Source organism: Durio zibethinus, chromosome 17, assembly GCF_047325235.1.
Source record: "Durio zibethinus cultivar Kanyao isolate XHJ-2024 chromosome 17, ASM4732523v1, whole genome shotgun sequence".
NCBI lineage: Eukaryota > Viridiplantae > Streptophyta > Magnoliopsida > Malvales > Malvaceae > Durio > Durio zibethinus.
Genome location: NC_143178.1, coordinates 1347517 through 1365584, shown reverse-complemented (window position 1 = coordinate 1365584; position 18068 = coordinate 1347517). Strand labels below are relative to the sequence as shown.

At 33.1% G+C, this 18068-nt stretch overlaps 2 protein-coding genes and 1 pseudogene across 3 annotated transcripts; 1 reads left to right on the top strand and 2 right to left on the bottom strand.

The window, feature by feature from the left end:
• Positions 1 to 2246: 2246 nt before the first annotated feature.
• On the bottom strand, positions 2247 to 3123 carry LOC149513936 (uncharacterized; annotated as a pseudogene).
• A 1127-nt stretch (positions 3124 to 4250) lies between these two features.
• Positions 4251 to 9081, top strand: LOC111275507 (decapping 5-like protein). Of its 2 annotated transcripts, XM_022860865.2 has the most exons (8): positions 4257 to 4628; positions 5166 to 5266; positions 6717 to 6788; positions 6879 to 6891; positions 7579 to 7784; positions 8247 to 8450; positions 8588 to 8698; positions 8833 to 9081. In XM_022860865.2, exons 1-8 carry the CDS (start codon positions 4481 to 4483, stop codon positions 8980 to 8982), a joined length of 1005 nt encoding a protein of 334 aa, XP_022716600.1. In that variant the 5' UTR covers positions 4257 to 4480; the 3' UTR covers positions 8983 to 9081. The 2 variants fall into 2 exon arrangements, with proteins under 2 accessions (XP_022716594.1, XP_022716600.1); XM_022860859.2 differs by having other exon boundaries at positions 4251 to 4628; positions 6879 to 7784.
• Positions 9082 to 9393: 312 nt separating this feature from the next.
• LOC111286074 (protein MODIFYING WALL LIGNIN-1-like) lies at positions 9394 to 13155 on the bottom strand. Its single transcript, XM_089745879.1, has 3 exons — positions 12614 to 13155; positions 12293 to 12483; positions 9394 to 11046 (listed from the first exon to the last, which is right to left on the bottom strand). The coding sequence occupies exons 1-3, from the start codon at positions 12716 to 12718 to the stop codon at positions 10812 to 10814; spliced, it is 531 nt and encodes a 176-aa protein (XP_089602005.1). The 5' UTR covers positions 12719 to 13155; the 3' UTR covers positions 9394 to 10811.
• Between the last annotated feature and the right edge of the window lie 4913 nt (positions 13156 to 18068).

The following is an 18068-nucleotide window of genomic DNA, read 5'->3' as shown; positions in this document are numbered from 1 at the left end:
GATAATGTTTATTCAAAAGTTAAAGGGCTGGAGAGAAAAGGGCATGTTCGTTGTATGAGTACAATATCTATTTCATCTAAATAATATGATCTTTCATCTTCTAAATTAGTACAACATAAAGAAAAGATACAAGAGTTGAAGGCTGAAATCAAAGACTTGAAAGAAACTTTGAGTACCATATTGTCATTACTTCAAAGATAATTTTTTAATGAGAATATTGATATCTTGAATACTATTACTCACATGGTGAATAGAGAGGCATATATAACATTTATTTTAGTTTATATATATATGTAAATTATCATCTTGTTCATGAATTTTGAACCTTATTCAAATTTCTTTTAAATTATTTTTAGGCTCCTGATGCTAGTAGTACTCCAAAAATCACACGTGAAAACAATCAGTCTTCAAATTTGAGTCACCAACCTGATCAAAATGAAAATGGTAAACTCATTGACGCATGATGTGTATGTATAAATATTTTACTCGATACTTGTTTCCTAGATAGAATGCCAAAATCGATGTTTTAATCTAGGTTTTGAATCATATAATTGTGAAAGTTTGTCATTACTGTAATTGTGTGCTAACGAATTATTATATAAATGGATATTAACAAAAAACTATGTTTGTTTCCAATTTCTATCATTGTGCTTATGTAGTGCTATAATTATTTCGTTAAACCTATGTTTCTATCAAAGTTATGCATTATCATCTTTTTTTATCTGTGCTCCTTTCTTAGACTCAATAAGATTTTGAGCTTTGATATGTGAAAACGAATTGAAACTTTGTCGTAACTATTCCATGTGGTGAACAAATTAAATATCTATTAATGAAACAATATTGCGAAACAATATTGATAGAAACCAATAACTTTAACTAAGATGATTCTTTGTATTTTTAGGCATCTACTTCTTACGGTACTTGTTCTTTTTGCTTTTAATTTAATTATCTAATTGTTTTTTTTATTTTATATATACAAATCCTTTTATTTAGAAATCTATGGTGGCATCATTTGCTTTGGAAAGTTGTTTATTTACTTTATGCACCATGTTTGTAGATATTTAATGATGTTTGTTTTTATCTAAACTTGATACAATGACTTTAGTTCTTGACTTATTCATAGTTTGAATATTATAAAATAATTTGCTTGTAGTTATATTTGAAATGTTATTAAATATATTTTACTTTGTTGTGTATTTGAAATTTATATGAAACAATATCATATTATGATTTTAAATAAATTGATATTAATAATTGAAAATATAATTCAAAAGAAAAGTTTTTACCAACATTTTTACATTTATACTAACACCATTTTCTGTTGGAATATTTTATATTATACTGATGCCACCAATTATCAACCGTTGGTAAAGTTTATTTTCATTAGAATATTTTAGGTTATACTGATGCCACCAATAGTCAACTGTTGGTAAAGCCCTTTTTCTGTTGGAATATTTTAGGCTATATTGACGCCACCAATAGTCAACTGTTGGTAAAAGTAAAAACACATGAGGCTATACTAACGGGCATTAACCGTTGGTAAAAAATATAATGTCCAATAATCCGTAGGTATAAGTAAGAAAAATTAAACCATAGAAGTCTATACTGGCAGGTGTTAATTATCGTTAAAAGGTATAACATTAAAACATATAAGAGATGCTATACCAATTGATATACAATTACTAATGAACTTAAACCACTGGTGTATCTCTACTATATATTCTAACACTTTATAAACCATCGGGATAGGTCGATATCGACAATAGATATATTGACGATTAGAAATTCATTGAAATATACATTTTAACCATCAGTATAGGATTTATTATGCTATATTGATGGATTTTTAACTTTTACTAACACTTTTTTAAGCATTGGCATATGATAATTTGCTTGTAGTGTACCCATAAAAATAGAGTTTCTTGCTATATATGATTATAAGAAACTTTAGTAATTTGTTTTTATTTTTGTATTAAAAAATTTGAATCTTGTGAAGAATTTAGAGTTATCTTGATTTACAATTTTTTTTACAATTAACAGCACACGTGGTTTCTAAACTTTGGGCCAAATTATATATTGATCCTTAAACTTTGAAAAGTTCTAATCGAGTTTTTAATTGTTCAAACGTATGTTAATGCGGTTCTTCTATTTTTTGTACCATCTAAATTGACACTAAATCTTATGTAGCATGATACATAAGCTTTCAAACTTGTATTACGTGAAATTTTTTTTGTTGTTTAAACATATTACATGAAGGAAGACGAAAACTTGTTTTCTTTCCTCTTTTTTCTTCTCCCATTCTTCTCATTTTCATCACCAAACTTTCCCATCTTGATCAAATCACCACCAAGCTCTGATCTTTGCAACTCCACAAGTTTCTTTATCAAAGGCCAAAACTTTCATGTCCAAATCTTTATCAAAGGCCATAGGTTTCTTCTCCCCACTCTCATTATTCTCTAAGCAATGTTTGTACAACTTTTTTACATCTAAAGTAACCAAATTCAAGAATGCAATCAAAGGCCAAAACTTTCATGTCCAAATCCTTGGATTCCAACAAAGTTAAAAATTTGGGAATTTCCCCATTACTAATAATTTCATCCATAAAGAGAGATTAGTAAACTTAATCAACTCACACAAAACTTTTAGGCAATGGGTGGTTATACAAAGTACTGCATTTTCTCAAATTTGTTTTGTACAATTCAAGTCGTAAAGGATCGATTGTAAAATTGAAAAGGCTTTTCTATTTTATGACTAAATTTTGTAACTCACGATTAAACCCTTATGAAACTTGGTCTTCGAATTGAGCTAATAACGAACCAACTCATCTTCATTCTTCTATGGCTCTTTCAAACCTTTTATCAAGCTTTCAATGCTCTCACGGTCAATTTAGACTTGAATCTCATACTCAATCAAATTGGCGACGCAAAAAATGAAGTGAGTCAAGACTCGATAAGTTAAAAAACTTCTGAGGCTATAATTACGACTCTTTTCAAGGGTTTCGATGAGGGTTTTGAGGTCAGCAAGATATTGGGAAAGAGTAGAGAGATGTGGGTCTTGAGAGAGGATTTAATCAAATTCTATTTCAAGCTCAATAAAGGCTTTAATGGCAGATAGATTATGGATGGTCAAAGTTTATTTTTTTAATCTTTTGCCTTTTGGTTTTATAATTTGTTTAAAAACCATAAAAAATTTTAGGTAATCTGTTCAAACAACAAAAAAATTTCACAAAATACAAGTTTAGAAGATTTTTTGTCATGCCATGTAAGATTTACCATGTTGAGCTAGTTTACATGCATTCAACTGATAAGTCAGAAGTAAATCCTTGTTGAGTTAGTTTAATACTTTTGTCTTTAATTATGTTATGTTTTGATTTAAAGTTTTTTTTTTATTTTTAATTCCACATTTTTTAATTGTACATATTTAAGTCAACGTTAAAATTTTATGTATTAAAATTTTTAAAAATTATGTATAATGTCAAGTGAGATTTTCTGTTAATTTAGATGGTCTAATAAATGAGAGGATTAAATTGGTATATATTTGGGTAATTAAAAATTCAATTAAAATTTTTTAAAATTTAAGAACAAAAATAAAATTTAACCTAAAATTTAAAGACTATAAATACTATTTACTCACTTTTAAAATTTTAAAAAATTTAAATTATATGAGAAGTAAATTTGAGTTTTTAGTCAAAGTTATAAATTAAAACTTCTTTAAAAAGTGCTAATGAAAATTTTTTATATTATTATTTTATTTTTCAATAATTTACAAAATTTTAAATAAAATTATATTATTTCACGTTATTTCATTTTATTTCATTTATTTTTTACTGAATTCCTTTGTTTTTATTATTATAATTAGTAAAAATATTTTTTATTTTATTTATTTTTTCACCTAAAAGTTAATAATTTAATTTATTAATAAAAAATTAATTATTTTATTTTATTAAAAATATACAAAAATACTATCACCGGAAACCTTTTCTAGGTTGTTCTTCAGTCTCATGTTCTGTTTGTCACATATCTGGTGGTGGCCATGTAGGCATGTACTGTCATAAATTGGATATGTGTATCCGAATATCCGATTTATTTCGTTCTGTTTGCCCATTTGCGAAATGATCCACAATAACATTAGGGCCCTCCTCCGACCAAAAAAACGAAAAAAATTAGGGCCCTTCTATTCTAGAATTTAGACCCAGCACCACAACGACGTCGTTTCAATTAACCGACATTTTCCCGGTGCAAATGCTCTAGTAACACGTATTCTTCCCAGCCAGCCTCAAAGTTTTCCCATTACGTAGAAGCAAACTTTTGGATTCTTCAGGGAATAGCGAATCCTAACTTTTGAAACAATCAATTCGCTTTTCAAGACAATCTTTAAATTTTGTTTCTTTCATTCTTGTTCTTTTCCTCACAGATTTTCTCGAGAAAAATTATCACGATAGCTTTCCTTTTTTTTGTTCGTAGCGGTTGATTAGGTAGAGATGCCCAGCGAATCTTCGTCGAATTCCAAAAATGCAGGGGACTCGTATATAGGAAACTTCATTAGTCTCATTTCTAAGTACGAGGTACGCTACGAAGGTGTTCTTTATTATCTCAACGTCCAAGATTCCACCATTGGCCTCAAAAACGGTACCCGTATTTTTCTCAATCGATATACTCATAAATATACGTATGTCTGTAGGCGTATTCATACACCTGCATGTCTATTGCTTTTTATGTATCTGCATTTCTTCTACTGTCTGTAGACTTAGGGTTTTTTTTCTCTTTTTCCTTTTTCTTTTTATTTATATTTATCATTTTTTGGTGAATGGACGATGCTCGGTCCTTCAAATGATGCTTTTGCGATGGATTTGTGTGGTTAGGTGAGGTTAATACGTATTATGCAATTAGTGTTTGAAGGTTGGGAAATTTTTTGATAATTTCTCGATATTTTAGAGTGAATATTTGGTGAACATTTGATAGAGCATTTGTTATAAGGTGATTGTATATTAATAATTTGCCATAAATAAGTGTGTAAAATTTTTAAGAAGTGTTTACTAATCTATGAAGATATGTGTGTAACTGTGCATGGCAATAAGATGGAGTTGATGATAATTTTTAGTGTTCCTGATGCTGTTTTCCGAGTTTCCTGATGGATTGTCTAAAGTCTTCCTTTTGATGTTGCAGTAAGATCTTATGGAACAGAGGGTCGGAAGAAGGATGGTCCACAAGTGCCACCAAGTGATAAGGTGTATGAATACGTTCTCTTCCGTGGAAGTGACATTAAGGTAAGTGAGAGCATTTCATGAATCTGTCCTCGTGGTTCTTTTCTTTTGAATCAGCAATAAAATTTGCATTTTGTTGCTCATGTTATGTGTACAGTGTTGCTTGTTTATTTTTGGGTTGGTTGGATGTCCCTTGCTAACGGGTCTTGTATAATGTGTTTATGGTGTTTAAAGCTTTTTCTATTTTATTCCTCTCTCTGTTGTCGTATGCTGGACTATTGTGAACGATAATTTTCTCTGCTATCGCAACTCTTTGCTCAAACGATTGTGCATCATAGTAGATTTTATCATTTTCGAAGATGCTTTTTGGATTACTCTGATGAACATAATTCTTTTTTCTTTATTTTTTATATATGGTGCTTATGCATTTATTTACAAACTATGAGTAGATGTATCAGTCTTTTTCTGGTGCCAGTTTGTCCTGCTACTTTTCTGGCAGCTTCCGTTGATAAATTAAAATTCTTAGTAATTGCTGGAAAGGTAAAGTCATTTGTTGAGTCTCACATACGTGCATATATACCAGGAAAAAAAAAAAGCAGAAAGATATCTGATTTGAGAATGTGAAACCTCAAGTGTCAGTAGTTATCAAAACTTGGCATGACTATAATTGTGCAAAGTGAAAATGGCATTGGAATGTGTAAAGCACATGATTAATGGGTGTTTTGTCTGTTTGGAATGTTCTTTTAGAGTTTAGGTATTTGGCACCATTAGTGTCCAATTGATCTTAAGCTTCAGGACTCTTCTTGTCAAATTTCAAGAAAGTTAATCAATTTATTATATTATGCTTTTAGTCTCATGCATCTGAAAGTTTTACTTTGTACTTTGCCCCTTCTCTTTGGCTCTTTTTGGGAGTTGACTGTCTACATTGACCAATGCATGTTCTCTTTTAACTTTCTATGTGATACATTTCTTATTCTTGTTAGAACGAGTAGGAGTAAAAGCACAGAAAACTAACTAAGGCATTTATGTGAAGTTTAAAAAGATTTGGTTTGCATATAATCAAAATATTAGATTTTAAGGTAAATGGTATGATGCATAGTCTTCTAGTTTGACAATATCAGAGGAAACAAGAAACATTGTCTCATATTAAAAAATGTCATAGAAAACGCTGTTGTTTGTAATGAAAGCATCTCATGTAAACATTGCTATTAAGAGTGATTAAGCTATTTAATATCAATAAGAACATCCATGGAAATTAGAGTTTGCATGCATAGAAGTAGTTCTGTCGGAGAACAACCATTTAGGCACCACAACGAGGTTTTGGGTTGAATCTTGTCCACTCAAGGATAATGCTAAATCTTATGGCAGGCCATTGGGAGCTCTTCAAATTTTTTGCTCATTGATTCTGATTGTACACATATACACATGCATGTGTGCTCATAATAAATTGTTAGAATGTTATAAGATAATGATTCATGGTGTTTGCTGATTTCTATTGAGACATTCAATCCAGGATTTGCAAGTTAAGTCTTCCCCTCCTTTGCAAATAGATGAGCAGATTCACTATGACCCTGCCATTATTCAGGTATCATTTAAAAATATTTAAAATCTAAAATCTTCCAAAGGTCAAATTTAAGAGTAATTAATTTTCCTCTTGTGTTACTTCCCTTTGCAGTCACGGTTTGCAGGTGTGTCTCTTTGCCCTTCTCCATCAGTTTCAATTGGTTGTAGAACTTTAACAGAATCAACTCAGTGGCAGGATACCCCTGCACTAGCCAGTAGGGTCTATCCAAGTGCTTTGCCAAGACATCAATTTCCACCTCAGGTGGATCCATCAAATTCATCAAATCATTCTCAGGCTGCTCAAAATGCTGGTACTCCATTATTTTCCAATCTGTTGTATTGGCACGGATATAGTGGAACACCAATCAATGTTTCTCAAGCTCAACAGAACCCTATTCCTTTTCAATCTCTATCAATGTTGTCATCTCCTATGACAGTGCAGAGTCATGTAAACGATCCTGATCTTCGCTCTTCACCCATTATGGGATTGATAAATGCACCAGAACCTGTTAACCCTCTCCTTTCGTCTACTACATCTAGTTCTTTACACTCTACTGCTACAGGCTCTTTTACTCCAGTGCAATGTTCCATGTCCCCTGATATGCCATCCTGCTCATCCTTAAAGGCACCACCCTCACAGGCTGCATATACTTCTAATAAACTGACAGTGTCTTCTTTTCCTTCATCTTTTGAAGACACAAACATCTCTCAATCTCAACCTGTCGGCAAAGCTGTTAGTAGCCCTGCTGCTGCTACCGCCAGTCCTTTATCTATTCTTCTCACCCCCATGCCTTATCTGGCTGGTTCTTCAGGTTCCTTGCTAACATCATCTCCATCTTTATTAACTCCGGGTCATCTAGCACAGACCAGACCCCATGCGCTTTCTTCAACACAGAATACATATCCTGATCGTAAGGATACAACTGCTTTTACATCTCTATCCTCTTATACTCCATCTGTGAATTCTACTCCAGTAACTCAACCACCATTGTTGCCTCTGCCAACTCCTGCACAACAGGTCAGATAATTTTTCTTTTCCTAAAGTGTCTTTGTGCTTTGTTGAATCTGAAAACTTATGCTTGTGAATAGCCATGCATAAATATTGTAGTGTTCCCATTAGTTGGCCTCAAAGGAAATACAGATGTTAGCCATCCTGTTTGTATTTGTACTATTTTGACAAGATCCTTAAATGGTTGTACATTTTGTCCAGTTCTAGGAACAAAACTACCTGGCAGAAATTCCAAGTTCCGTAGATTGTCTTTTCCTAAACGTTAGACTAACCAATATATTGAATCCTTTGAAAAAAAGTATTCTAACCTGTGCCTTTGATTCTTTTATTGTATATATAAATGGACCTATATGGAGTTGAAGAATGTGTAGATGTTATTGGATGGTCTTGTTTTATTCATTTATGTAGATAGAATTGGATAGGTTGAAATCTTAGTAAAAGCTACTTGTTGCATATTATTGAATTTTGCAGTCTTTAGACTCCACCCCACAGTTTACTGAAGAATTTGATTTTGAAGCCATGAATGAGAAATTCAAAAAGGATGAAGTGTGGAGCTACCTTGGGAAGGCAAACCAAAAGGATATAGCAGAAGAAGGCATAAAGGATGATGTGTCTGATCAGACCTTGGTGGACAAATGGGGTATTGGCCGCCTACTCTCAAATTTTGATCCAAAGGTTTTTCTCTCTATCTTTATATACAAGTCAGGGTTTGCGAGTTTCATAATTTTCAATATGAATTAAAGTCACAGCTTGTATGGATATTGTTATTATTTCATATAGATTCATATAAACACTTTTGAGTATTTCTGCAGCCTGCTTACAAGAAGGATGACTTTTTTGACACAATTTCCTGTAATTCTCAATCCCGTAGTGCAAGGAATGAACAGAATCGTTTCTCTGAGAGAATGAAGTCAGATAGTGAGGTTTGTTACATTTTTCTTTCCTTTTCTTTTTGACCAAAGGTTTGTTATATTTTTCACAAAAAAGAAAATAGGTACAAAACTTCGTGAAAAGTTTTGTTAAATAATTGATTTCTTGTTCATTTTTAACTTTCCAGACGTTTGGCAACTTCCAACAGAGGTCTCGTGTCAGTTATGGACCTTATGGTGGCTATAGTACTGGACATGGTCAGAACTACAGGGCATCTTATAACGGGGGTAGGGGATATGGCTATGGTGGGAGGGGTCGTGGGAACATGTATTTCTGATGCTACATGAGTCTAGTATCCTGTTAAATCCCATGACTGCTAGAGACAGTGTCATCTGTCATCTCAGTTTACCCGATCAACCTTTGGCTTTATGAAGACATGAATTATATCAAGGTAAATGAATGTGGTTGTTTGGGATTTTCTTGCTGAGGTGCTTGATAGGGAGCTACTAAACTGATATATTATGGCAGGTTCATATGTGTGTGTGTTTTTTACTCATATACTGGCCTTTTCCCAATAGGAAAGAATCATTGTAGCTTGATGCCTATATGTGAATGATGATTTACCGTCCACCATCCTTGTACGTCAGAATTCCACCATCACAATTTTTTTGCTGGATTTTGGTAATTTCCATCTACGACACTAACACCCATTTTTAACCATTCATTTTATCTGCAGTAAACCTGCTATAATGCCCTTTTTATCTTTTCTTTTCTTTCTTTATCAAGTTTTAAATCATTAGTTAGAAATTTCGAGACCTGGACTCAACATAAGCTAGTAACCACTCACTGACAACTGGTTTGGCAGTGTGAACTGATATTTTACAAGGAAAGTGTTCACACTGAAAGGGATGTAGTGCCTGTTAATGTTTTAAACCACTTTGTAACAATGAAAAAGTAGGGTAAAGAAGGTGATTGGATTACGACTGGTTGATCTGTAGTAATTATGGTATGTATATTTCAAAATTAAATGTTTATGTAGAGAAAGTGCTGTGGAATGTCTTTTTGGTGCAGCCACCAATTTTAGACTGCCACTGACTGACCCGATAGAAGAAACGGTTCAACTTGTAAAAATGATTATGATGAAATGGTTTAACATGTAAAATGGACCAGCTAGATGTTAGAGGAAACTTTGTAGGAAATATCAATGATTAATAATAAAATACTATAAGACGATGCCTGTCGAGATGTGTAACCCCTAGGAAAAGGCATAACAAGAATAAGAATTTTTTGCTTTGGTATAGTTAGTTATGACAAGTGTGGAGCCCTCTTTGGAAGTGTTGTTCAAGCATGTATGGAAGAGGGGTCAGAAAGATTTAGTTCCTCCCTCGTCCATTTGGTATTAGTAAAATTTCCCTTGGTATCCAATGTGGTTTCTTCACTCTTGCCTTAATCCCTGTCATTCGTGGAATGTTGCTTTTTTTTTTTTTTCCCATTATAAAACGTTGTTGGAGAGAACTCTGAACCGTCCCAAGTTTCATTGTCATTAGCTTTTTCTTCTCAGGGCGTGCTATTGTTTTTGTTTTTTGTTTTTGTTTTTCTTTTTTTGTTGCTGCATAGACGTTTGAAAATCTTTAATTAAACCCCAAGTATAGTGGTATGGGACTTCAATTTGTTGACCAGGGAGCCAGCTTTAGTAGGTAGATCCCAAGAAGCTTAAAAAAAAAAATTGGCGCTTTAGTTTGCTTGAATAGGGAAAACATTTATAAGATCTGGATTAAATTAAATTCACTATCGTGGTGGAGGGTCTATCTACATCATCAACTAACTTTTGTGGGGAATATATGCAAAAGAACCATCTCTTATATTTTTGTTCTTCTGACTTTAGGAAGGGGCCGAAGAACTGGAGTGGGTAGTGGGCCATCCCCTTTGGGCCCTGACTCATTGTCCTTTGTTCTGTATATCAAATATCAAGTTGGAAAAGAATTCTAGTATTGCTTTTGAAGCCTTCGGTTGGGCCTTTTGGCTTCTGTACTCTGCACTGTTCAGTTGTTTGACTTTGTTATCAGTTGTGGTATTGATTGTTTCTTTCAGAGTTCAAAACCCATCGTTTCTCTTGAAACTAAGCCTCCAAAAATCCCGAGTCTATCACTGGTTACTTTGTTTTCTTCACGCATTCTGTGCACACACTTTATGGCCTTGATCAACTTGATTCATCCATATCATCATGGCGGCTGCCCCAAGCAGGTCCAGCACGGTAGCCAGGCTTAAAACCCCAGAGCTTATGTACACTCCGTCTCTAACTCTGTAGCATTCACCGTCCAACCACCCTTCTCCATAGGGTTGTTCTCTGCTCATAATCGTGGCCGCGCTTATTAAGATAGCCACAACTCCAAAGCTGATCCTGCAAGAACCGAAGCTTTTTAACTTTTTTTTCTTCTAAAAAAAATGAAGACCGTGTTTCTGTATGACTTTTAACAGTATAGCAAAGTCCAAGTGTCACGGGTCGAGACTTAAGCTCCGAACCCGCGCGGTTCCGGGACCCGGGCATTCACCCTTCCGGCGTCCCAGATCAGCCTTCCGCCACGGTTCACACCCTTGTGAGGTATTGTCCGCTCTGGCCCCCTGACCTCACGGTTTTGTCCTACAAAAGGCGCCTCACAAGGCGGAGATGGTGTGAACCCTTATATACCCCAGGGACCCTCCTATTATGTTCGATGTGGGATTCAGGACTCCCCCTTAGGTCTGTGACATTCTCCCGCACCCAACCTCGTGACGTCCTCGTCACGGAGGCCGGCCACCCTGCCTACCTCCCTCGAGGCGCTCGGCGTGGATCGAACGGTTTAGGGCTGGCTCTGATACCACTTGTCACGGGTCGAGACTTAAGCTCCGAACCCGCGCGACTCCGGGACCCGGGCATTCACCCTTCCGGCGTCCCAGATCAGCCTTCCGCCACGGTTCACACCCTTGTGAGGTATTGTCCGCTCTGGCCCCCTGACCTCACGGTTTTGTCCTACAAAAGGCGCCTCACAAGGCGGAGATGGTGTGAACCCTTATATACCCCAGGGACCCTCCTATTATGTTCGATGTGGGATTCAGGACTCCCCCTTAGGTCCGTGACACAAGACCATTTTTCTGTTATCTTTATTAAATTATATTTTCGTCGGCGTTGAATCTGAGGGGAGATTATGAAACTGAGACATTTCCAGCTGTTCATGTTCATTTATTCGTTTTCCCAACTAGTTGGTCTCCTCTATCTCTCTCTTAAATAACATTCTAGGTCTGATCTGTACACAATCTGATTCATCCACATCACTCGAGTTAGCCCACCGGGAAAGGCTGGGAAATGTGTGAAATTGATATGAAATTAGGCTTTTTTTTTTCTGGCAAGTGTTATCCGATTCCTATTCTGGTGATCAGAAATTCTAGAAATTAAAGGGTTAGAAGATTTTTAGCAAAGGATTCTATGATCAACCTGAAGGTTTTTTTTTTTTTTTTTGGGTTTTTGGGTAAATGAAACTATGTACGGCTTAAAATATGGATCCACTTTACAATTCTACCAGCAGTTAGCAGCCCAAGATTGTCTCTGTTAGCATGGCAATCCACATAACTGATTGCCTCAATAGACATACAAGAGATGGATCACCTACCAGGAAAATGCTAGGAGAATTGCAGTAAGAATTGGTTTCTTAGCCTTTCGTCTCGACCAGTAATATGCACAGACTACTATGTTCCCTATGATTTGAGCGATTGAGAGACAGATTAATGCTGCAACTCCGAATCCAAAGGCATGACTCGCAGGTATGAAACACAGATTTCTATCCAGTTTGAGATCACCCTTCTGCAAAACCACCTCAAAAACAAACAAACAAATTAACAAACAAAACGAAAACACACGCATTAGTTGCAATAAATGAATAAAATTCATTAGTACTTTTATCAATGATCGATATAGCAACCTACGTACGTACCTTGGGTCTCTTAGCCTCAGCAACAAGGCATGAGGTGAAGGAGACAAGGCCGAGGGAGGCAATGACAGAGAAGAGTAAGACGCAAGTAACTTGATGTTTTCCCATGGCAGGCAGCTTTTTGTTGGAAGTGCCTTGAAAGGAGAATAGAGTTTAGGTAGGGGCAATAAGAAGGAGGCTTGGGGCTTACTTAAGGCCTGTTGGACGTTATCCTCCTCTGTCGGTCCTTTAGGTTTCTTCCTTTTGCGGTGGTTGAGCTTTTCTACCAATAATTCTGTCATTGCTTCCAAGGAGAGACACCATGTCCTAACCGTATTTACTCTTTAGGTGGTCTTAAGATTATATATGGAAATTAAGCTTTATTATTATTATTATTATCTTCTTTTTTTTTTTTTGTGAGAACCGTTTGTTTTTGTTAGACATTGGGGTGGCCAACAACGACCTCAAGAGTCAAGCTGGATAAGTTTGAACTCCATTTGTTGAAATACAAAATGATAAAACACGACAAGCAGTAATTTGATAATCATAATATTGAGGTTTAATTGAGGAGGAGGAGGAGGAGGAGGAGTGGTAGTAGTAGTGGATATAAACAAACAGTGATAGTAAGTAATTGATTTTTAGTGGTTTTAAATAATAATAATAATAATAATAATAGTGATACAACTATCAATATGTGCCTATTTGAAGGTTATTATTATAAGATAAAGATGGGGAAGTGGGCAATTCATTACATATAATTTCAATGTTCGGTTGCAGATAAATATTTTTGTTTATGGTTATTATTAGGCTTTTCCAGGGAGATGTATAGCTTTCGCTTTATGCGGTGCAAGTTGGGTCTATAAATACTATATTAAAATAAGAGAGGAAAAGGTTAAGGCATTGCCATTGCCATGGGAAGTCAAATTAATTATCCAATAAACTATTGACATATACAGTTACGTGAACAGATTGGGTGCAAGCAGTACTACTGCCGCCTGATACCAAGGAACAAATTAAGGATGCTTTCAAATTTCTAATTCTTTAGATCAGATAGAGATTTGCTTGCTTGAGCTGTTTGTGCGTTTTGTACTTGGCCAAAAGCATCTGATTCCAATGCTGAATTCCTGTGTGGCTAGCACATTAATCCAACCATGAAAAATTGAAAGAATGTATGATTCCTTGCCTTTTTTCTTAAAAGGACAAATAATATTTCACAACAGTTAAATCTTTCTACTTAATCCGCCACTAAATGCATATGTAGAGAGATGGATTGATGGTCGAAATCGTACATCAATCATTTCATTTTGGAAAGCAAGGCAAGAATTAGGGTTCCAATAGCTCTACCCCCCAACCCAACCAAGTTTAATTAGCTACATGTTCTATTGTTATGCATTGATCAAGTTCTGAATGTTTTTGTTTGTAATTATTAAAACATATTAACACTTTGATTCTTCATTCATACATTTTCACTAGATGATTTATGCAAGAGTTGAGGTTTAAAGGTCAAATACATAAATAATTATTCGAGTTTAGGAAACCTCGCAAAGCTAATGCTTAAAATACTCTTTTTTTTTTTCCAAGCCCAAGTTTTTAATGTTAAATCTTGACTTGGGTAAGCTCCAATTGAGCCTTGCTGCCTGCCTTTGGTTCAGTGAGCTAGGGAGTTAGTCCAAACTATAAATCAAAATGCTTAGTTGGGTTGGGCTCACGTATAGAGGTGTTTCAGTTGACATCTTAAAAATTTTGGCCAATTTGCCCGTGTTCCCCGTTCAACTCAATTAAAGTTGAGAACATACTACTGAGTGCAATGCTGGTGTACGTCTGTAGCACTGCGCCATATTAGCAACAACAGTAGACATTGCTGTCCTTCATAACTCTTCTTCTCTTTCTCTGGCCAAGCATCGGACAAAGGTGCATCTGAAAATTAAGTATCCCCAGGCCATTGCCACAGGATATGGAGAATCAAAATTTTCCTAATGTTAACCACTTCTTTTCAAGCAAGGTGAAGTACTGAGAGCCCCACAAGCAACAATGGTCGCAATGGCTTTTCACTACTCCACAATGAACATGTCTTTGGCCGATGCCTGCATATTTTAGCCACGATGATGAAGATGTCTTTTGCCCCTACCACAATGAAGATGGCTTTGAGTTGCCTGATTCTTCACACTCTATTCTCAAAACTGCAACACATTAACAAGCCTCCCCTTTCTTGGTGGATAAAAAGTAAGAATCCAAACAAATTATAATGGATAACATTTTATCCGAAATTTTTTAAATAACTTGTATTAAATAAAATATTGAATAATTTGTCTCAAGTAGATGATTTGCACTTCTCCCTCTTGTATAAAAATAAAAATAAAAAACTCATAATTAAATTCTATTCCGTTACATAATTAGATTTCACTATAATAGATAATATATCCAAATTTTAGTTTATTAATTTATCAAGTTTTGATGTTTGATTTTAGTTTTTTAATTAACTTAAGTTTCCTATTATAAAATAAATTTAGGATAAAGACTATTCTATCTATTGTTTAATAACCATTGAATATTTACAGAGAAAAAGAATAGTTTCTTTTTTTTTTTTTTTGTTTGTTTTTACACAATAATGCATGCGGATGCCATTTTCAAATATAGTTCTTTTTATATTTTCTAATGTGGATTAGTTCAAGAAAATAAACTATATGATTCTCAATATCTTTTATTATTTTATTTTTCCGTTTTTTAGAATGATATTGTTCTCATTATATAAATATATATATATATATATATATATATTAAGTCTTTATTTAACTAATGAATATTCATAAAGTTTAACAAATCAAACATAAAAATCCTGTCACCGACCTTAAGCAGCCTAGCTAAGAGACGGGCGGAAAGGTTAAGGCCTGAGAAAGACAAGGCTGCATGTCAAATACGTTCCACTTAATTACTGGTCATGCCCACCCAGCAAGCAGTAAACCCAGTATTCGAAGATAGAACTATTGGTACTCAATTTCCAAACCACTAGTTGATAAATTGATATTTTGCATCGTCAAATTGCATTTTTCAATTGCTTAGATGATCCATGGCCAAAACACTACTACGTACTACTACAGAGTACGTACATGTATACTATACAACTTTAATACTCTAATCCATCCTACGCTTTAGCTTTAGATTTAGGGTTTCCACTCTTCAAAAGCACTCATATGATCTCTTTGTAGTAAAAAAATGCCAGTACCTGCAATTAGCAAGAAACACAAACAAAACAAGTTCCATCATTCTTGAAAAATGCAACTCATCAACATTAATGGATACACGTATACGTAGGTACAAGAGCAAATATTTCTCCTCTATCTATTTATCTATCTATCTATATATATATATATATATATATATTTATATATATATAGGCATCAACGCTTGAAGATTCTCAAGTTAATTTTTATATATTTGGAAATTGAGGGATTCAAAGCTGCACGTTTTTTAACCCAAAAAAAAAAAAATCATTTAAGTTGCTTTTTAAATCAGCTCTAATTGTCAAACTCGGAGAATTAAAATTATAATAGTACGAATATGTAATAAGATAAGTTCAGCCTTCGAAATTAAGGTTACTCAGTGGTTACCAACTCATGACATATATGTTTGTGCATTTACACACAAATGAATTTTTAAGTATGAATTTAATTACAGCAACTGGTGTACATGTAAGGCGTGTACTTAACATTAATGCACGGTAGAATTGTAGATTCTAGTTCTTATATATTTCTCAATGACCAATAATTACCTTAACCTTAATGATATGATGATGATTAATTACAAGGCATTTCAGGAAAGAAAAAAAAAAAAAGAGAATTATTAAATCACATGCTGGTCTGCCAAATTCCCGTGTCATAAGGACATGTCCATTGCCGTGGGATTACTTGAAGCTCAATTTTTTTTTATTTTTGATACTGTTAAGGGTATATAACGATAAAAAAGATATAGTAATTTTTTTTTAAAGTCTTTAATAAATAATTAAAGATATTTTGATTATTTGTATTAATTTAATGTATTAAATTAATTTGACATGATCAATATTATCTCATCTCAATTCAACTTTATCTTAATTATTTTATTTTTGTTCTTCTCAATTTATCTATAAAAATGAAAATTCAAATGCCATGAAACCAAACTATCATATTCTTCTTTTTTTTCTTTCTTTCTTATTTTTTTCACTTCTTTTTTTTATCTGATTTTTATTAATTTATATATCAAAATACAAATATAAAAAATACTTTTCAGTTTTACCTTTTAACTACCCTTTCTTTTTGTACTTACAAAACACCCTTTAAGACAAAACTCGATACCAACAAATACCAAAACTTCAATTCCAGCCCTCTCCAACTCAAGTCCAGCTCAAACTGACCACAACAACTGTACTTCAAACAAATTTACACCTGCAAATTACAAAAGAAAATAAAAAATCGCGGGGCTGTGCTTGCTGCTCTCTGCTGGCCGGGCAACTGATAATCGACTTTGTTGGTGGGGGCATCTATCGAAGACTTTATGGATACAACTTTCTAGAAAATAATAAATAATGCAAACTGGGGCCTAGGAAAGATATTTTTGAGTATCAAATCTGACCAAGGCAAGAAAGATGTGCAGAATTTTATATTTACTCCAAAAGCTAGTATCAAAGGACAGGACAGTTGAATCATCACAAAAACCAAAATCGATGATGTGATTGTGCTGCCTTTTCGTGTTTCAGAGAGAAATAGAAGGAAATTGATTCAGTTGGTTAGGTTGATTTCTTTTTATAAAAAAATTTTAGATTAAAATTTTATAAATAATTATTTATTAAGAATATTTTAAATATATAATTTATAATTATTTATTTTAAATTATTAAATATGATATATTTTATTTTAATTTAAAAAATTAAATAATTTATCTATTTCAAATTTATTCTTACAAAAAAAGAATTATCATATATGGATATTCAAATCAAACAATTAAGTCATTTGGATTCTTGAATTTATCATTTTCTTACTTAAATTTAAATATTAATTTTAATAAAATTTATTTAATATGAAATTTTTTTTATTTTTTAATTACAATTATAATAATTTATTTTAACCATAATTATAATAATAATAATTTTTTTAATTTTACTAGAGTTGATCTTATTATCTATCGCAATGAAATTTAAAAATTTGTTTAGATGAATGATGAAATTAATATTAATAAAATTAAAAATAATGATAACGATAAAATTAATTATTATAGTGATGAAATTAGATAATGTAACAATAAAATTAAAATTAATAATAAGAAATATGTTTGAATGTAAATGCAATGGTGATGATGATATAAAATATAATAAAAAAATTATTATTATAGATATTAGATTAAAATTGATATATAATAAAATTTATAATATATTTGATATTTATAAAGTTAACAAATAATTAAAATTTAATATTATTGTTTTTATGTCAAAATAATAATTATTTTT